The 18,621-nt window shown below is 36.4% G+C and overlaps 1 protein-coding gene across 1 annotated transcript; it reads left to right on the top strand.

Moving 5' to 3' along the window:
• Nucleotides 1–1,596: 1,596 nt before the first annotated feature.
• On the top strand, nt 1,597–18,112 carry isca1 (iron-sulfur cluster assembly 1). Its single transcript, XM_007239169.4, has 4 exons — nt 1,597–1,753; nt 3,826–3,879; nt 3,978–4,083; nt 16,856–18,112. Exons 1-4 carry the CDS (start codon nt 1,673–1,675, stop codon nt 17,002–17,004), a joined length of 390 nt encoding a protein of 129 aa, XP_007239231.1. The 5' UTR covers nt 1,597–1,672; the 3' UTR covers nt 17,005–18,112.
• The last annotated feature ends 509 nt before the right edge of the window (nt 18,113–18,621 follow it).

Genomic DNA, 18,621 nt, shown 5'->3' with positions numbered 1-18,621 from the left:
GTTGTAAACTAATTTAGTTTATTATTTAGAAATCCTCCCGTAATTGCTTTTATTCATTTGATAATATAACGTGTAATGTAATATAATGTAACGTGTTTTTCTTTAAATTCTCATTTATCTTTATACACTATGATTTGATCCCTAATGACTACATTTATGACATATTATTTAATTTCTTTACTCCCATTTATCTGTGTGATTTTAATAAAAGTTTTTTATTACAAACCTATAATTTCAGTGTGTTTTCTGGAGAGCTGGTTTTGAAACTTTCTGTACCTGTCAAGAACCACTTTCCTGAGTGTTAATAATTAATGGGTTAATTAATGAATGAATTAATCTAATTCAGTAAATGTAATAACTTGGCATCCTATTAATATATTTTAACATCTCAAATTGTTCCAGGTATTATCTATACTACCGCTCTGTTTGCTACATCTGTGAAACCTCAGTGGTATGTTAGAGAACACTAGCTACAAAACAGCAGCAAACCCAAGGAACTCACCAGACAGGTCAAAGATAAAGTTGTGGGGAAGTTTAAAGCAGGTAAATAAGTATTTTACAACTGCAAACCCACCAAGACATGGCCATCTATCTAAACTGACAAGCTGAGCAAGGACAGCACTGGTCAGAGAACTAGCCAAGAGGCCCATGGTCACTCTGGAGGAGCTACAAAAATCCAGAGCTCAGGTGGGAGAATCTGTCCACAGGACGGAAGCAGGTGAGACAAAGGCACAAAATGGATAATATTATTGAGGACTACTTCAGGCTTGGATTCACAAATGCTTTTAGGGGAATCACACAATATCAAAAGCCTCTGGACCTTGGAGAGAAAGCTACAGAAGAATCAGTGAAGTAAAAACTAAAACAGATATATCTGAAGTGGCATCCTTTATTTACCAACAGCTGCAAATGTCCGGAAAACAACACGGCTACAGAGGGAAAACACACACTGGACTTCAATTTTAGTGTGTGTAGGGTGTGGCAGTGGCCTGACTAAGCTATATGTTATGTAACACTTCTCTGGAGAAAGAAAGAAACAGTTTTTTTTTTTTTTTCAAAAGCAAACACTCTCATAATAATAAAATATATTCTCAAAATAATCAGATAGAATCTCAAATTAACAACTTACTATCTCAAAATAATTAAATAATATCTCAATATAATGACATAATATCTAAAGATAATGATATAGTATCTCAAAATAATAACTTAGTATCTGAAAATAATGACTTCTCTCAAAATAATGAAATATTATCTCAAAATAACGACTTACTATTTCAAAGTAATGATACTATCTCAAAATAATGACTTAGTGTCTCAAAATAATGAGATATTGTCATAATACTGACTTACTATCTCAAATTAATGAGATAGCAGTTTACTTAATAATAAGACAAATGTGCTGGATTTTTTTATTTTAGGTGGTGGGAATGGGTTTTCATAACAGTGTTTAATTTAAACTGAAATAATAAAACAATAATGAACAGAGGCTCCCTCCGAGTGAACTGTTTAAAATTGGGGAGGCAGTACGTGCGGCTTCTTTGTGGATTGTAATTGGTTCAGGCGACTGTCAGTCAAACCATTCGCCAATTGCGTTTGTGTTTTGTTGTCGTTGGGCGGTTATCTGTTCCTGGTGTTTACATCCAACCCCGAGAACTTTAACACACTCAACATGTCTGCCTCCATAGTGAGGGCGACTGTGAAGGCGGTCAGCAGGCGGAAAATCCTGCCCACGAGAGCCGCGCTGACTCTGGTGAGTGTCGCTGTGTGGCCGCGGGCTCTAGTTCAGCCCAGCGGGGCTTTACAAGCTGCAGCGTGTGTATTATTTAGCGTTAGCTTAGCTAACTTAGCGTTAGCCTGGTTACCTAACATTAGCTCTGTCCGCTAAAGTTCCAGAGAGTTCCTCTACAGGCTAACGGCTTACCGACCCCAGCAGCGCCTCGGCCGGGCTTATCCTCATCATCAGCAGTTAATACCTGCTAATATCTGCGGTACTCACGCGTGTAAACTCTTAATTTAGCTGTTCTAAGCGCGACTTTTATATATTTTTTTAAATTACTGACTATACGCTTGGATAATGATCTAAGTTAGCCTAGCTAAACTTAAGCTACATTAGCAAGTTAGCTAGTATATGTTGTGTTCTAACGTTAGTTTTTGTTTGTGTTCCTGTGTAAATGATTAAACCTAGCTAAGCTAAATTAGATAATTTAAAGTAGTTTTACTAGCTAACAAACCGCATATAAACCTTGTGATCTAGGTTAGCTAATTGTAGAGTTATAATGCTAATTATGTTGACCGCTGTTTTTAAGGTCAGGGAATTTGGCTTACAAACATGATCATATGCTAACTATCTAGGTAACCATGTATGCTGTATAATTCCTAGCTGACTAAATCTTTTTTTATGGATTTTTTTTTAAATAAGATAATTTAATGAATTATGATAAACAGCAATACACAAATAAATTACACTGAGTGTGTAAGATAGGGGTGGACGATATGGCTCTAAAATAATCTCACAATATTTCTTGGCAAGAATCACAATACTCTTGGCAATATGAAAAAACCCTGAATTTAAAAAAATGTTTTAGGAATAAACTGTTACAACTAAATTATTTGTTACATACATTTGTTTCCTTTTTTTACAAAATGATTTGTGTGCATACAATATGATTTGGCACACCTCCAACTGAGATATACAAATATAAAGAAAATACAAGAATTTTATCAGATTTGTAACAATCAAAAAGTCAATGATCCAGAATGTCATGATTTAAATAATGCACTCCAAATATCTCCATATATCCAGGATTAAAGTAAAATAAATTATACAAAACAGATATAATCTGTAGTCTGTAGTAGATATATAATGGAAAATGAGAACAGTGTGAATATAGTAGTCCCCTGATGTAAAAACTAGGGGTGGGTGATTGGGCAGGATATTTCACGGTGTAATATCGTTCACTATATTCAAAAACGTTGGCAATATTATTGCATACGATGTGATATGGCACACCCCTACTGCCTGGCCAAAAAAGGTGCCACCAAAAAAAAAAAAAGTCACACACACACTAATATTTGGTTGGACTGCCTTTAGCTTTGATTGCAGCACGCATTCACTGTGGAATTGTTTCAATAAGCTTCTGCAATGTCACAAGATTTATTCCAGTATTAGGTTACTTTTTACTGGTAGAGTCTGACCACTGCACAAAGCCTTCTCCAGCACATCCCAAAGATTCTCAATGAGGTTAAGGTCTGGACTCTGTGGTGAACTCTCTCTCAATCCATGTGTGAAAATGATGATCTCATGCTCCCTGAATCACTCTTTCACTATTCCAGCCCCATGAATCCTGGCATTGTCTTCTTGGAATATGCTTGTGTTCATCAGGGAAGAAAAAAATCCATTGATGGAAAAACCTGGTCTATATTCAGTATATTCAGGTAGAGTCAGCTGACCTCATTCTTTCAGCACATACTGTTACTGAACTTAGCCGTGACCAACTGCAGCAACCCCAGATTTTTTTAGCAGGGTTTAGTCTAGTCTTGGACTACACAATTTAATTAATTGGAAAGAATGTTGTCCAAGACTAGTACTAATCTGTAATCTTAAAAGGAAAAATCTCTAGGTGAGAAACAAAAGATTTTCACACATTTCTCTATGTAACCTGACTTCGTTTTTAACTGTATAAATGTATATTTTTGGCCCTTGACCCACCACAAACATTCCACTTTCTTCTCTAGAAAAAAATGTTTGGGTCTCTGGCCTAACAATGAAAGTGTTAATCTGCTAACTGGGAACCACTTTATTCCATGTGTTTTATTATTTAGACACCTGCAGCTGTGAATAAAATTCAGATTCTTCTGCAAGACAGACCTGAATATGTAAGTAATATTGGAAGAATTGTTAATTGTGCCTATGGAGTTTGTATATATTTATGTTTGAACTTTACAATATATTGTTGTATGTTTGTGTTGTTTAGATTGGGCTCAAAGTTGGTGTTCGTACCAGAGGTTGCAATGGTCTCACCTACACCCTTGACTACACCAAAGAGAAAGACAAGTCTGATGAGGAAGTGCTTCAAGATGGTGAGTGTTGTGTTGTAGGAGTAATGTATTTTTTGTGATTAACCTTTTTATATTGAGAGTAGGACCAAGTACCGGATATTTCATTGATGGAAAAAAGCATTGCCCCATTGAAGAAAAGGAAATAAAGAGTCTTGTTATGTACAATGGCCCTTTCTTTCATTGGACATAGATTCTGATAAACACAAAACGTATGCATGTGTATACATACACAAAAGTATTCATATGCCTTGAACTCCCCCCCCCCACAATTTGTCACCTTATAACCACCAACATAAAGGTATTTTATTGAGATTTTAAGTGATAGGCCAAAACAAAGTAGCACATAATTGTGATCTGCAAAAGTATTTAGCCTCCCCATATCAATACTTAGAAGAACCACCATTTTCTGCAATTACAGCTGCATGTTCTTTGGGGTATGTCTCTATTCACGCATCTAGAGACTGAGATTTTTAATCATTCTCCTTTACAATGTTGCTCAAGCTCAGCCAGATTGAATAGAGCGTGTCTGTGAACATCAGTTTTCAGGGCTTGCCTCAGAATAGGATTTAGGTCAGAACTTTGAGTGGGCCATTCTACCACATAAATTTTCTTCAATCTAAGCCATTCCACTGTAGCTCTGTATGTATGTTTAGGGTCATTGTCTTGCTGAAAGATAAATATCTTTTACAGCCTCCAACAGGTTTTCTTACAAGATTTCCCTGTATTTAGCTCTATTCATCTTCCCATTAACTCTGACAAGTTCTCTGTCCCTGCTGAAGATAAGCATCCCCACAGTATGATGCTGCCACCACCATGTTTAACAGTGGGGATGGTGTGTTCAGGGTGATGAGCAGTGTTAATTTTCTGCCACACATATTGCTTTACATTTAGACCAAAAAGATCAAATTTGGTCTTATCGGACTACAGCACCTTGTTTTACTTGTTTTCTGTGTCTCATACGTGGGTTATGGCAAACTGCAAACGGCACTTTCAACATGGCTTCTTCTTGCCACTCTTCTATAAAGACCGGGGGCCTCTTAAATGTTCTGTGTGCTCAGACCTGAAAAGTTCCGTCGCACATCGCAACCAACTCGAAATCAAGCGCAAGTGCACAAAAACATCACCCCATATTATAATAATAATAATAATAATAATAATAATAATAATAATAATATGCTAGAGTAAAATATGCAAGTCAAGAAAGAAAAGTGTCGCAAGACGCGTAGCGTAATAACTAATAATTACCCATGTTTTAAATTGTATTATTCTAAGATGGATAATAAATGATTTCATTTAAATGCTTTAAATGAGTTGCTTACCAAGAAGCCACATGTCACACACTCAGCTTGTTTTCTTATCCTCTTATGCTCTTAAAGCGGCTTATAAGTCAGTCATCATCATGGGCCAAAAAAACATAATGGTCACGGAAAATGCGCTCTCAATGAATTCGGCCATTAGCAATATTTTCCAAAAATGCCAACGCTGCTTTTCAATCAACTCCAGCGCAAACTTTTATGCATGTTTATATAATCTAGGCTAAGTGGAAACACATTGAACGATTATTTCAGTAAGCCAATGAAATTGTCTGATTAATTGACTTTATTTCACCCAATAATGCTTACTACAATGTGTGCATAAAGGATATCTTAATAGTTGTAATTTCAATGCATCGCCTCTAAGTGTCGCCAAATGACAAAACACATTACATACACCCAAAAAAACTTGCGTAAACCACTAAAGTGCCGTGGGGGAACGCACTTTCTCACGTTCAAGTCAAATTTAGTACATCCGACCGTGAGCGTGAAATATGGCGTACGCAATGTTTTTGTGCGTACGCACCTTTAGTACACAAACAGGTATTTTTAAATACTTTTTAACATCTTTCCAGGTCAGCAGAGTATTGGATATAGCAAAAGAATCAGATCAACATTTCCACATTAGTAATAAAAGGTAAATGATTTGGATTCCATAGTACCTGAGCTGACCAATAGTACAGCTGCATGTTTGGTACACCAGCATCCCCTTTTTCTTTAGGTTTCATTAAGTTGGTAAATTTAAGGTTTTTTATTGTTCCAGATGAACTTTGAAAAGTAATTGTTTAAATCCTTAAAAAAAGAGTTGGATAGATAACAAGGAAGGGACTGGAATACATATAGAAAACGAGGAAAAATGTTCATTCTCAGAACATTTATCCTTCCAAAAAAAGATAATGGGAGGGAGCACCAGATAGCCAAGTCCGCCTTAATTTTATTCACCAGGGGCAAATAATTTTTAGAAATTTTTTTATTAAGTTTTGGTGTTAAAAAAATTCCCAAATAATTAAATCCATCAACAACCAAATGGAATTGGAAGTCATCCCCCAAAAAAGTAGCTACGGATTGAGAGGAGCCAGTAAGGACATTGAATGGCAGTGCCATGGATTTTGAAAAAAATATTTTATAACCAGAAAGTGTACTTTATTGAGCAATAATTTCCAATATTCTGGGAAGTGAATGGACAGGATTAGAAATAAACAATAAAACATCATCAGCATAAAGAGAGATTCTATGGTCCTCATTTCCCATGTCAATACCCACAAAATTGGCATCTGTTCTAATCAATTCGGCTAGTGGCTCAATCACCAGAGCAAATAATAGGGGTGACAGAGGACATCCTTGTCTTGTTCCTCTTTTAATCTGTATAACTGTAAGAACTGTAGCTCGGGGATCGGAATATAAAAGTTTAACTAATTTAATAAAATTTGGCCCTAAATTAAATCAAGTGTGGCAAAAAGAAAAGCCCATTCGACGCGAGCGAAGGCTTTTTCGGCGTCAAGTGAGACTAGACTATAAGTGCGGGGTGTTAAGATTTATCAAGAAAATCCACAATATTTAGTAGCCGACGTATGTTATCAGAGGCATATCGCATTGTCACAAAGCCAGTTTGATCGGGTTTAACTACCTTTGGCAAGTACCTTAGCTTAAATTTTGCAATCAGTATTTAGTAAACTTATTGGTCTGTAAGATGCACAATCCTGGGGGTCTTTACCCTTTTTCAAGATTAAGCAAATTGTTGCCATTTTCCAGGTGTCAGGTATCTAACCAAATTCAAGCAGATCATGAAAAACAAGTAGCAGAATTGGGTGAAGCTCAGGCCAGAAAACTTAAAAAAAACTCAGGTGGTAAGCTGTCTGAATCGGGAGATTTATTGGAAGGCATGACTTGCAGTGCTTGAAAAATTTCCTCAACAGAAAACTCAGCATTTAGAGTATCCCTGTCCTCCTCTAATATGACGGGAAGAGATAATGTGTGAAGAGAAGTCAAGACATCTGTCTCTGACATAGTATTCTCTGATTTATAGAAAGACTAATAAAAACTTTTAACTTTTAAATGACCTGTTTGTTCGATACCGGACAGAAAACTTTTAACCTCCTCTACTGTCGAGAACAGGTGGATCTTACTGCCGTAAAGACATCGGAGCTTCGCAGGGTAAGCAAAGCCTCTAAACATCTGCTGAGCCGTAAACTCCTGTCTCAGCTGACCGAACTCGCGCCGTCTCCGGAGGACCTCAGCAGAGAGATCCTGGTAAAATCAAAGCTGCCCCCCATCGCGTGTTGCCTCGCGTTTCCGTAGCGTGGCTTGCAGGACTGTCTCCTTATCTGGGTATCAGAGAAAGCGCACCAGCACAGACCGCGCTCAGGCGCCGCCGGTGCGAGGGATCTGTTGCCTGCTGTGAGAGTTTGAACGATTCTCCATATCAGAGACACGGTTCTCCGCTCCAGAGCTGCACAAAGTGAGGAAAGACTTGAAGTTAAAGTGTCCAGGCGTCCGTCAATAGTTTCCAGGCGTGTATAGCCGAGAGCCGAGTGCGCGAATCTCAGACAGCAAGTCGTCCTGAGTTGCTGGTGCTAATGGCGCCTGAGGTACCTCGTGCTTAGGTAGTTTCTGCTTGGTCCCTCTGGCCGGCCGGGCAGACGAAAACAGCGGAAAGTCTCGTGCCTCCTGACTCTCAGACAACTTGGTTCACATTCAGGGTCAAAAAAGTGGTGTCCAAAACAATTCTAAAGAAAGTAGAATTAAAAATAAAAGTTAAGTGGAGCGGAGCAAAATCTCAAGCCTCCATCTTCCAGTGGGTCACGTGACACCCCCCAGTAATCTTTAATTTTTAAAGTAGTTTATAAAAAAGATAATTTTACTTTTACATAACTACATTTTGACACTGTAGTTAAACTCAAACTCAAACGTCAAACCCCAGAAGTGCGTTAGTGAGAAAGTTGGTAGGAAGACCCCAATTATGCGTCTCCAGCTGCAGCGAGGGGTTTAGGAATGGCTGGATGCAAAAACAACTCTTTTCGGATGCGATGCAGCTCAGCATCTAATTTGAAAAAGCATATTGAGGTAAACTGAATGTTTCCTACAGTTATATGTTGATAAGATATTGTAGTAACCTATGCACTAATGGTGAATTTGTAATATTTGCCATGGCTTGGTACATGCCAAGACATGCCGAGGTTTGCTTGCTATGGATTTAGGGTTGTAAGTTCGTTTGGAGAGCGTGTGTGAGCTTACAGGGCTGTAAAAACCCTTATATAAACACACACATGAATTTTTCATTTTAGAATTCAAAATTAGAAAATCTGAAAAGCACCTGTATTTATTTTATTTTTATTATTATTTATTTTACCATATTTTGAATATTACATGTTCAATTGTATATTTTTAAGTGTTTTCAGTTAATTTTGTAATATTAATTGATAAAATTAAAATTCTCTGAATAATTTAATAGTGTAAAAAGGTTTAAAATGTGGGTATGTGTTTTCAGGCGGAAATTGGTAAAATTAGGCTTGGAGTTTAAGAGGTTATAAAAAAAGGTTTTGTTTACAGAACCGGTGTTCTGTCGAGTTCTGCTACCTATCGATATGTGCTTCTTTACGGCACTGCGCATGCTTGTTTGTTTTTTTTTTGTATGACTTCATGTTTTTAATGATAACTCCTTAAGTTTTTATTGGGAACATTAAACAATCTGCTTGAATGTTAATGTAAATAGCAGTTAAAGCATAGCAGTGGCAAGTTAAAAAATAATAATGTATAACTGTAAATCTATAAAAATACGGTTTATAGTCACCTATATGACCATAACCTTTTAACAGTAAAGAAAAAAAATGGATCATAGAAACCTATACCACTTGTTCTTAAATGTTTTATGGGGTGGTCTGAACAAATAGATCTGAAAGATCCTGAAAGATCCAAATTATTATGTGGAATAATAGTTCATTTAAAACGATTTAATTTATGATCTGTTGTACTTTTTTATATCAAAGAATTAAAAGTAACTATGAAACTTTTACTCAAAGTACATTTTAAATTGAGTACTTTTTTACTGTTACTCTTTTACTTGAGTAGGACATTGAGACTGATCAGAAAGCAGCCCTTTCTCCAGAGAATGTGAACATTCTCATCTTCTTAAAGAAAAACTTGAAAATATAAAAATAGCAGTTGTTTTGTCTAGCCTCAAATATGTTAATAGTTTTGGTACCTTAAGGAGCATCTTTCTCTCAGAAAAAGTTAATAATATATCATTATTAAAGAAAAAAACTTGAAAAATAAGACTAAGACTTTTTCGGTCATATTTAACTGTTATAGTAGGATAGAGTTGAGTTTGTTAAGGCTCTAATTGTTCTATTATTTTGTACATGACTGTTCCTGTATGTTTTTTTATTATTTATTTTGTTATGTTGCACATTGCTGTTTTAATAGTGCACACAGCTGCTACCAAAAAAAGCCACTAGATGGCATTACATATATATCTTATTTAAATTATTTCAGTTTGACTGTTAGTGCCTAATGTGGTGTATTACAGATCACTTCTATCACTTTGCATAACTGGCATAGGCCTCTCTGCTGTAAAAAAAAAAAAAAAAAAAGAAAAGAAAATCGAGAATCGAATCGAATCGTGACCCTAAAATCGGAAATAAAATTGAATCAAGGATTTAGAGTGACTTCCCTAATATATATATTCTTCAGCTCTTTTTTTGCTAATGGAGTCTGACTTCTTCATATATTATATAATTTTGTGGGACAAAGTAAACCCAAAAGTAATCAAAGCCTTCATTTAAAAGCCTTAATATTGGATATTGTATGTGCTCCTAACAGTACAGTAATTTACAAACATATATAAAAGCCCAGTCATACAAAAAGTATGAACAATAATAAAAATCCTGTGATGTATCGAGAAAACATCAGAATCTTGGAAAATACCGTGATATACATTTTTGGTCATACTGCCCAGCCCTAACTGAGACTGAATTACACACACCTGGGGCCTCATGTACTAAGACTTGCGTGGACTTCCTTCTAAAATGTTCCGTACGCTCAGACCTAAAAAATGCCGTACACACAAAAAAAATCCGGATTTATCAAACCTTGCGTAGGCAGAATCCTACGTACTTTCTCTTAGTACATCGCAATCAACTCGAAATCAAGCACAAATGCACAAAAACATCACACCTGCCATGTCTACCCCCTCAATTATGCAGAATATAATGGTAAAATAGTACTAATTATTATTAATATTATATACGCGTAGCGTAATAACTAATAATTACCCATGTTTAAAATTGTATTATTCTAAGATGGTTAATAAATGATTTCATTTAAATGCTTTAAATGAGTTGCTTACCAAGAAGCCACACGTCACACACTCAGCTTGTCTTAGACACTTTTCCTCTTGGAAATCTAAAACGGTTTATAAGTCAGTATCATCATAGGCCAAAAAAACACAATGGTCACAGAAAATGCGCTCTCAGTGAATTCGGCCATTAGCTCCAACAACTCCAGCGCAAACTTTTATGCATGTTTATATAATCTAGGCTAAGTGGAAACACATTGAACGATTATTTCAGTAAGCCAATGAAATTGTCTGTTTAATTTACTTTATTTTACCCAATAATGCTTACTACAATGTGTGCATAAAGGATATCTTATTAGTTGGAATTTTAATGCATCGCCTCTAAGTGTCGCCAAATGACAAAAACACATTACATATGTACAAAAAAAGGCGTACGCCCGAAACGAAAGTTCCGTGGGGGAACGCACTTTCTCACGTTCAAGTCAAATTTAGTACATCTGACCGTGAGCCTGAAATATAGTGTACGCAATGTTCTTGTGCGTACACACCTTTAGTACATGAGGCCCCTGGACTCTACTAAATGACTTCTGAAGGTCATTGATTGTAATGAGTTTCATTTAGGGGTTTCAAAGGAAAGGGGATTTTGAATACTTTTGCATGTCACACTTTTTAGTTTTTTTGTTTGATTAGTATTTTAAAAACATAATTTTCACAATTATGTTCTGATTTATGTTGGTTTATCTCCTAAAATCTCAATAAAATACAATTTGTGACTGTAAGGTGACAAAATGTGAAAAAAGTTTGAGTGGAATAGATACTTTTACAAGCCACTATATGACTAATGCTAACCAACTAACCAAAAGTTAGTTCTCCCTACTGGTAACAACTATTTTCTGTTGATAAGGAAATAGTTTATAAGACAACATATAACCAGACAACATATAACCAAGACAACATATAACCAGTCTTTGATGGAGTTCTCAAAAAAGATTTATATATATATATATAAATCTTTTTTGAGAACTCCATCAAAGAGGAACAGATAAAACAAAAACTTTCATTATGCTCACTATGTCTATACATCTTAAACAATTGTCTCACTAGCCATTTACACCAGATCCAATTAAATTTATCAATTTGGATAAATACATTTTTCTGTTATATAAATTTCATAAACATCATACCGCTCTTGAATTTAAGGAGGCTTAGTAGCTAACCGCTTTCGAGTGATTACCGTTTAACTTGCAGCAAGCAGGATACTCAGTAAAGCAAAGCAAAGCCAAATCAAATGGTATATTAAACTGAAATGTAGTACAGACAGCCTGAGGAATAACCTTCCAATATCCAGACAGTGCAATCCCAGAAAAATATGAAAATGACCTGCACCGTCTGTGCCACATAATCTCCAGCAGCTAGACCCAGAACCTCAATGCCGTTTCTGCACAGGAGCTACAAAAACGTCTATGGATGTTTTTCCAGCAAAATTCTCTCCAGGCTAAGGAACTCGTTGTTGCCCACTGCATTTGATATTTTCCCCAATCTTCCTGTTTTTCTGACTGAAATGATTGAAATACCTTTTATAAAACAAAGTAATGTATGTTGTTAGACCCCTCTTAGGCCACATTTTAAAACCAATATCCTCTTTATTGGGGGAGAAGTCACTAGTCATAGGCACACCATCGCAACAATTTTATCGAACCATGTAGAGTAATTATCCTTTCCTAAATCTTTAAAGTTAAGCCAATCCAGGGATTCTCCATATCCAAAAGTTATTTAATTAATACTCTATCGGCTATCATAGCTTCCAATAGAAAATTGAGTGCCATTGCATTTTCAATTTCTTTCCATCTTGCTGGCATAGTATTTATCACACTAACATATTAAAGGCCTTAGCTGGAAAGTGTAGCTGGACACCTCCCTTATCTCTTCCCAGCTGTTATGTGGTATACCTTATTCTAGGTTTCCTTTCCTGCCAAACAAATTGAAGAAATCCATTTATCCCAGTCTCTAAATTGTTGATCTGATCTTTCTATTGGAAGGGTCTGGAATAAGGTAAAGTAATTAATTAATTAATTGAAGTAATTGCTTTTATTTTAACTTAATGAGTTTTTAGTATATTAAATTTATATCCTGAAAGAAGCCCAAATTCAATCTGTAGGTCATTTGACATCACTTTAGTTTTGGTGTTTCTAATTTTGTAAATAGTGTTGTCTGCTTGCTGTTTTTTGCAGTCTATAAGCCAAGAGTTTTACCAAGCCGCCCCCCCCCCCCCCCACACCTCATAATGCCTTTGTTCTAAGAACAAATGCTTCTGCTGTATTTCCAAATTATATATCTAATAATAATGATATAATTCCATGTTTTAATTTTAATTTTCTTATGTGTAGAGTTTTGTATAATGCTTATTCCAAAATAATTTATTTAATTTTATTTAAATCTGCCCACAAAATCAGTGTACCCTGGGAACTAGCCATCAAATACCCTTTTAAAAAAGCTCCATTCAGTTCCTGAAGAAGCGGACACATTCAAAAGGGTTATTACTGATCACAATATTTTGCCTGTGACCATTACAAATCGCCCATCCTCATCTGTAATGACTGATATATGTTCATATAACCAGAATTGCTACTTACCTTCTATGTCCTGCCTTATATGAGGGGGAAAATTACAAATGCTTAAAACCCATTGACTTCAGCTTAACATGTTCTGCTTTTTTCAGATGCGTTTCCTGAAGTAACGCATTGTGTGCCTTATATTTCAATTTGTACAAAATTTTCCGTCTCTTTCTTGGATTTAGGATCCCACTGACATTGAAAGAAATTATTTTTAGAACATTATTATAACTCCCTTTTGTATCAAAAATAGAGGCAAATAAATGTACATACATAGACCGACCTCTTCCAGTCTCCTCTGTAACATAGTTAGAAAATCCCATCACAATAAGAACAATTGCAATTCCACTAGAAATAAGTAGAACAATTTTAAGCAAAGAACAAATGAAAATGGCTTTTGTGGTTCCGAAAATGAGGTCTTAATGCAGACCTTGTAAAAGTCGACAGATCTGGATAACCTCTATTTTTTGTCGTGCTTCTGCAAATTCTCGCCGATTTTGGGATGCGTAGTCGTGATCCAAACTCATTTTGCTGTTGTCTGCTGTTGTTATTTTTGTAGTTTTAGCTACAGAATGAAGAAAAACATCCCAAGTAGTCTGGCAGCCAAAGATTTCGGTTGTGCTCCCGCAGGGGGGTCGTGGACCCAGAGTCCAATGACAATGTCAGTGATGGGTGGGATTTTGAGGTTCTCTCTAAGCATATTTTCAATAAAAGTAATCACAGAGTCTGCCTCCCCCTCTGCTCCTTCTGGAACTCCATATATCCGTCTTGAACGACTCTCTTGGTCCATTTGCCTCCCCTGAAGCTGCGCCTGAAGTTTTTGCATCTCAGCCAGGACATCCTCCGTGACTTGTATTCTTTCTTCGTTCTGTACGATTCGTGTTTCTGCCTCTGCCTCTGACTTTCGAAATCTCTCCTTAAATGAATTCAAGCTGGGATCTGTAGTCATGTGGAGGGTCCATTATTTCTATGAGTATCAACTTCAAATTAGCTCTTTTTGCTGTTTCTTCTTTCTTTTTTTTAAAGCCAATACCTGACTCATCTTCCATGCATATATTATTCACTTTTTAATAGTAACTTTCAAGTTCTGTGGCATTTTCTTAACAAGTTCTTATTTTTCTCTGTATTGTAGTAGATTAATTTACATTGTAGATTAATATTGAAGTCATTCAAATTATGGAGTAAAGCATATGGAATTAATTAGTAAACAGTGTTAGCCAAACCAGAATAAGTTTAATTTTTTTTTCAATTCTTTAAAGTAGCAAACTTTGCTTAGATGTTTTGCACATCTTGGCTGGATTTTCAAAGTCAGCTTCATGAGGTAGAGTCACCTGAAATAGCTTTCAGTGAACAGCTGTGCTCAAGAGAAGTTGTAAAGACCATTATTAGCTTTATAATGAAACTGGCTCTCATCAGGACCTGCAGGAAAGAAAAACCAAGAGTTACATCTGTTTCACATGAACTGCAAGTTAACACCACCCCAGATAAGAGCACCTAAGAGTATTTTGGTTTGTTTAACACTTTTTAAAGTTTAAAACTTAAAAAAATAAGACCACTGAATGAAAAGGTGTTATACGGTAAAACCAATAATTGTAACTATATGGTGTATTAGGTTATTGCCACAGCATTGAGGCATTTTCTTAAACGTGCAGATTGCTTGTGAATTACTGTTTTTAAAAACTATTGATTGCAAGAAATTGTTTAAGAAATCAACAATAAGTTGGTTGATGTCAGTCAGTACAAGGTGTTTGTGAGTTGATGTATCAGAACTGATTCCCTGCACTTTCCTTCGAGAGCTCTATGATGCCACTCGGTAATGCTGCATCAGCAACAGTTCAAAAAGAAGCGGTGGTTGACTCTCATGTGTCGGAGGAGGCATGTGCTAGTCTTCATCCTCCTTGTGTTGAGGCATCACCAGAGATAGGATATACAGCTGACTAGCAGCTGAATGGGTGGGACTAGGCCTGTACAATATTTCGATATCGGTATTTATCGCGATAAGAAATGTTTCAATAACGGTGATATCATTTTTGTGATATATCGATATGTATTATTTACAGACAGGCGTTTTTTAGCGGCGTCAGTTCACTGCAGCCCTGAACATAGCCGGGCTACGTCAGTGCGTGATGACGCAATCATACAGGCACGTAGCCAGATAGGCTAGGCTAGGCTAGGCTAGACCTGGGTCGCCTCCTCTCCGCTCCGCACCTAAAATCTCCCGCGATGAAGCGAAACCGACCCTAACCGAGCGGATCTCCGCTCCGCACCTAAAACCCGCCCGCGATGAAACGAAAGCGACCCTAACCGAGCGGATCTCGGCTGCGCTCCGCTCCGCACCTAAAAACCGCCCGCGATGAAACGAAAGCGACCCTAACCGAGCGGATCTCGGCTGCGCTCCGCTCCGCACCTAAAACCCGCCCGCGATGAAACGAAACCGACCCTAACCGAGCGGATCTCGGCTGCGCTCCGCTCCGCACCTAAAAACCGCCCGCGATGAAACGAAAGCGACCCTAACCCGCTCGTTGTCATCGCAGGAAATTTTAGATGAAGATTGAGCGGATAGTTGAGGGAGGCAGGTCTAATTCAGTGGTTCGGCTTTCAAAGGTTTGATAAACTTCAGACTTCAGCTTGCTCCAAATGGTTCTGGAGAGTGGAGCAGACTAGCAACAGTAATACATCCTTTCCTCCACCTCAAGCAGTTTCACTACACACTATATCTTCCTTATTCTGGCTAAAACACTTTTGTAGTTTATGTTGTATCTAAGTTATTTATAGTTTATATAGGTTTGTTTATTTGACAGGGATATCATGTTCCCTTTATGTATATGAAGCCTTTTTCTATTCCCTATTCTGGTTGAAGCACTTTTGTTTTGATCTGTTTAATATGTTTACAAAAGAATAAGAAGCTCTGCCTCTGTTGTAATGTAAAGTTATTTATATTGGTAATTTGTATATAGGTTATAGGTTTATGTTTGACAGGGATGTCATGTTTTTATTTTGCTACATGCAAATAAAAGTGAGCATTGATTTATTCTGATAATTGTTTATTTATAAAGTATTATACAGTTTTTGTGAGAGGAGGCTTTAAAGACTTCAATTTAAAATTTCAGACAGTAGTGTACAGATTTCCATTGCAGGGATTCTTAGCAGTTTTTCTGAGGCCTTCAAAGTATTTATATTGATATCGAAATTATATCGTATCGACCGAAATTAAGGAATATATCGTGATATAAATTTTTGCCATATTGTCCAGCACTAGGTGGGACTATCAGACTTGCTAAATTGGGAGAAAAATGGGAGGAAATTAGAAATGATAATAGATTTTTTTTTATAAACTTCTACAGGCAGAAATGTGCCAAGATTGATATAAATGTGGCGTGAGGCAAGTTTATTTGAATACTTTATGTGCTGTTATTCAGATCATGGAGACACAAAGTTGCATTTCCTTTAATTAAACACAGCGTGTTATAGTAAGACTGTATTTTTAAAATAAGAACAAAATATATTTTGTTGTCCTGCTATAATCATTGATTTTTTTTTATTTATTTTTTTTTTTTACTTCCTCTATTTTTCAGGTGTCCGGGTTTTCATTGAGAAGAAGGCCCAGCTGACCTTGCTGGGTACAGAGATGGATTATGTGGAGACGAAGCTCTCCAGCGAGTTTGTGTTTAATAATCCCAACATCAAAGGAACATGTGGTTGCGGAGAAAGCTTTAACATTTGAACTGTGTCGCATGCACAGCTACACTCGTAACCCCCTATTCTTCTCTGCTCTTCATACCCAGCGTCATTTCCAGAAAGTTGGTGGTGACTAATGTTGGAAAAGAAACTAGACAGAAAGCATCTATGAGCAACTCTTGGCAGTGTTGAGTCTGAAGATCACCTTTAAACCGTCGCAGCCCAGTAAGCTGAGGTCTTGATGTGTGTACGTTTATAAAGTTATATGCACTGCAGGGTCAGTATTTATTTCCTTGCATTTAGTATTTAATTTTTTAATTTGCTGTTTTTCTGTACCTGTTTTAGTTTGGCTAGAATTAAAAATGACCATAATCATTTGGCCAAGATGTTGTGGATCAGCCAAGACACGCATGATATTTATTTTTGTGTGTAGTACGAAAAGTGCTAAGCTGATGTTGCTAACAAACTCTGGACTTGTATGGTCACCAATCTAATGTTTAAACAAACATTCTGTAAAACCCTGCTCAAAATTCATCCCAAATGTAATTTATTTGGCACAGACAAATGTATGTGATTCTGAACACAGTATAACCTACTCTAGTTTACGAACACACACAATTAGTCTACAACCTATTTCTCTGCGTAGCTAAGTGTAACTTTCAAAAATAACAATTTAAGTGATAAATCATGCTAATTAAAAAATTCTTTCCCCTTTAATGTAAAGTAATGTCACAATTGGAATTTGAGAAGGCTGTGTGTTCCCCCTTTACAACAGTTAATCTGTTTACTTGAGTCACAATTTAAAATTTAATACAATTGTTTCTTATTCCAATTCACTGTTATCCTAAGTAATGTAACTTACAAATTGTTCTATTTACTCAAAGGTGTCTTGCACATCACTGCCCTGAGAGTTAAATGCTTAAGGTCATGTAGATGTTCTATGGGGAAAAACTGAGTGGGATTAGTTTAATGTTTCTTTCAACTCTCAGCACAGGAGGAGATTACCTTTTCAATAGTGTCTTTGATGCTGCTCAGTCTGTGTGAAGTCATACGTGTATGTAAAAACTGAGGATGGTATATGTATATGTATATGTAGAAAGAATGTAAAAACCCTGTCTTTTAACGCACAATAAATGTACAATTATATGAATAAATTCTGAGTCTTTTATTTGATGCCTGGCATGCATTTTTAAAATGACTGCAGTTATTGACTTTTGTTTAGGTCAGTTTGGATTCTAATAAGGGGAGCTGCTAACTGTAATCCCCTAGCCACAACTGTAAGCCTAATCACGTAACTCTAATTAGGACCCGATCTGCAGATATAATCCAATTGTGCAAAAAGTACTGTCCTAGGGACCTCCCTAGGCAGAGTTATGGGTGTGTAAAAAAAAAAAGGTATAGAAAATCCCATACACAAATATATATATATATATATATATATATATATATATATATATATATGTAAATATAAATATTCACAAAGCCACTACAGGAGCCAAAGGTCCCAAACTCAATAAGGCTAATGTGTCCTCGCCCTAGTATTTAAAAAATATAGTGGTGACCCCAACCCCTGTACCCTGTTGCCTTAAAATGGCAAAAAAAATGTATCTTTTGATTTAGACCAATTAGTTTTTTGAAAATTAGACATCCAGCATTGTGGAGC

Source organism: Astyanax mexicanus, chromosome 22 (assembly GCF_023375975.1).
Source record: "Astyanax mexicanus isolate ESR-SI-001 chromosome 22, AstMex3_surface, whole genome shotgun sequence".
NCBI lineage: Eukaryota > Metazoa > Chordata > Actinopteri > Characiformes > Acestrorhamphidae > Astyanax > Astyanax mexicanus.
Note: the sequence above shows the minus strand (reverse complement) of the source record. Positions and strands in the feature narration are given on the sequence as shown.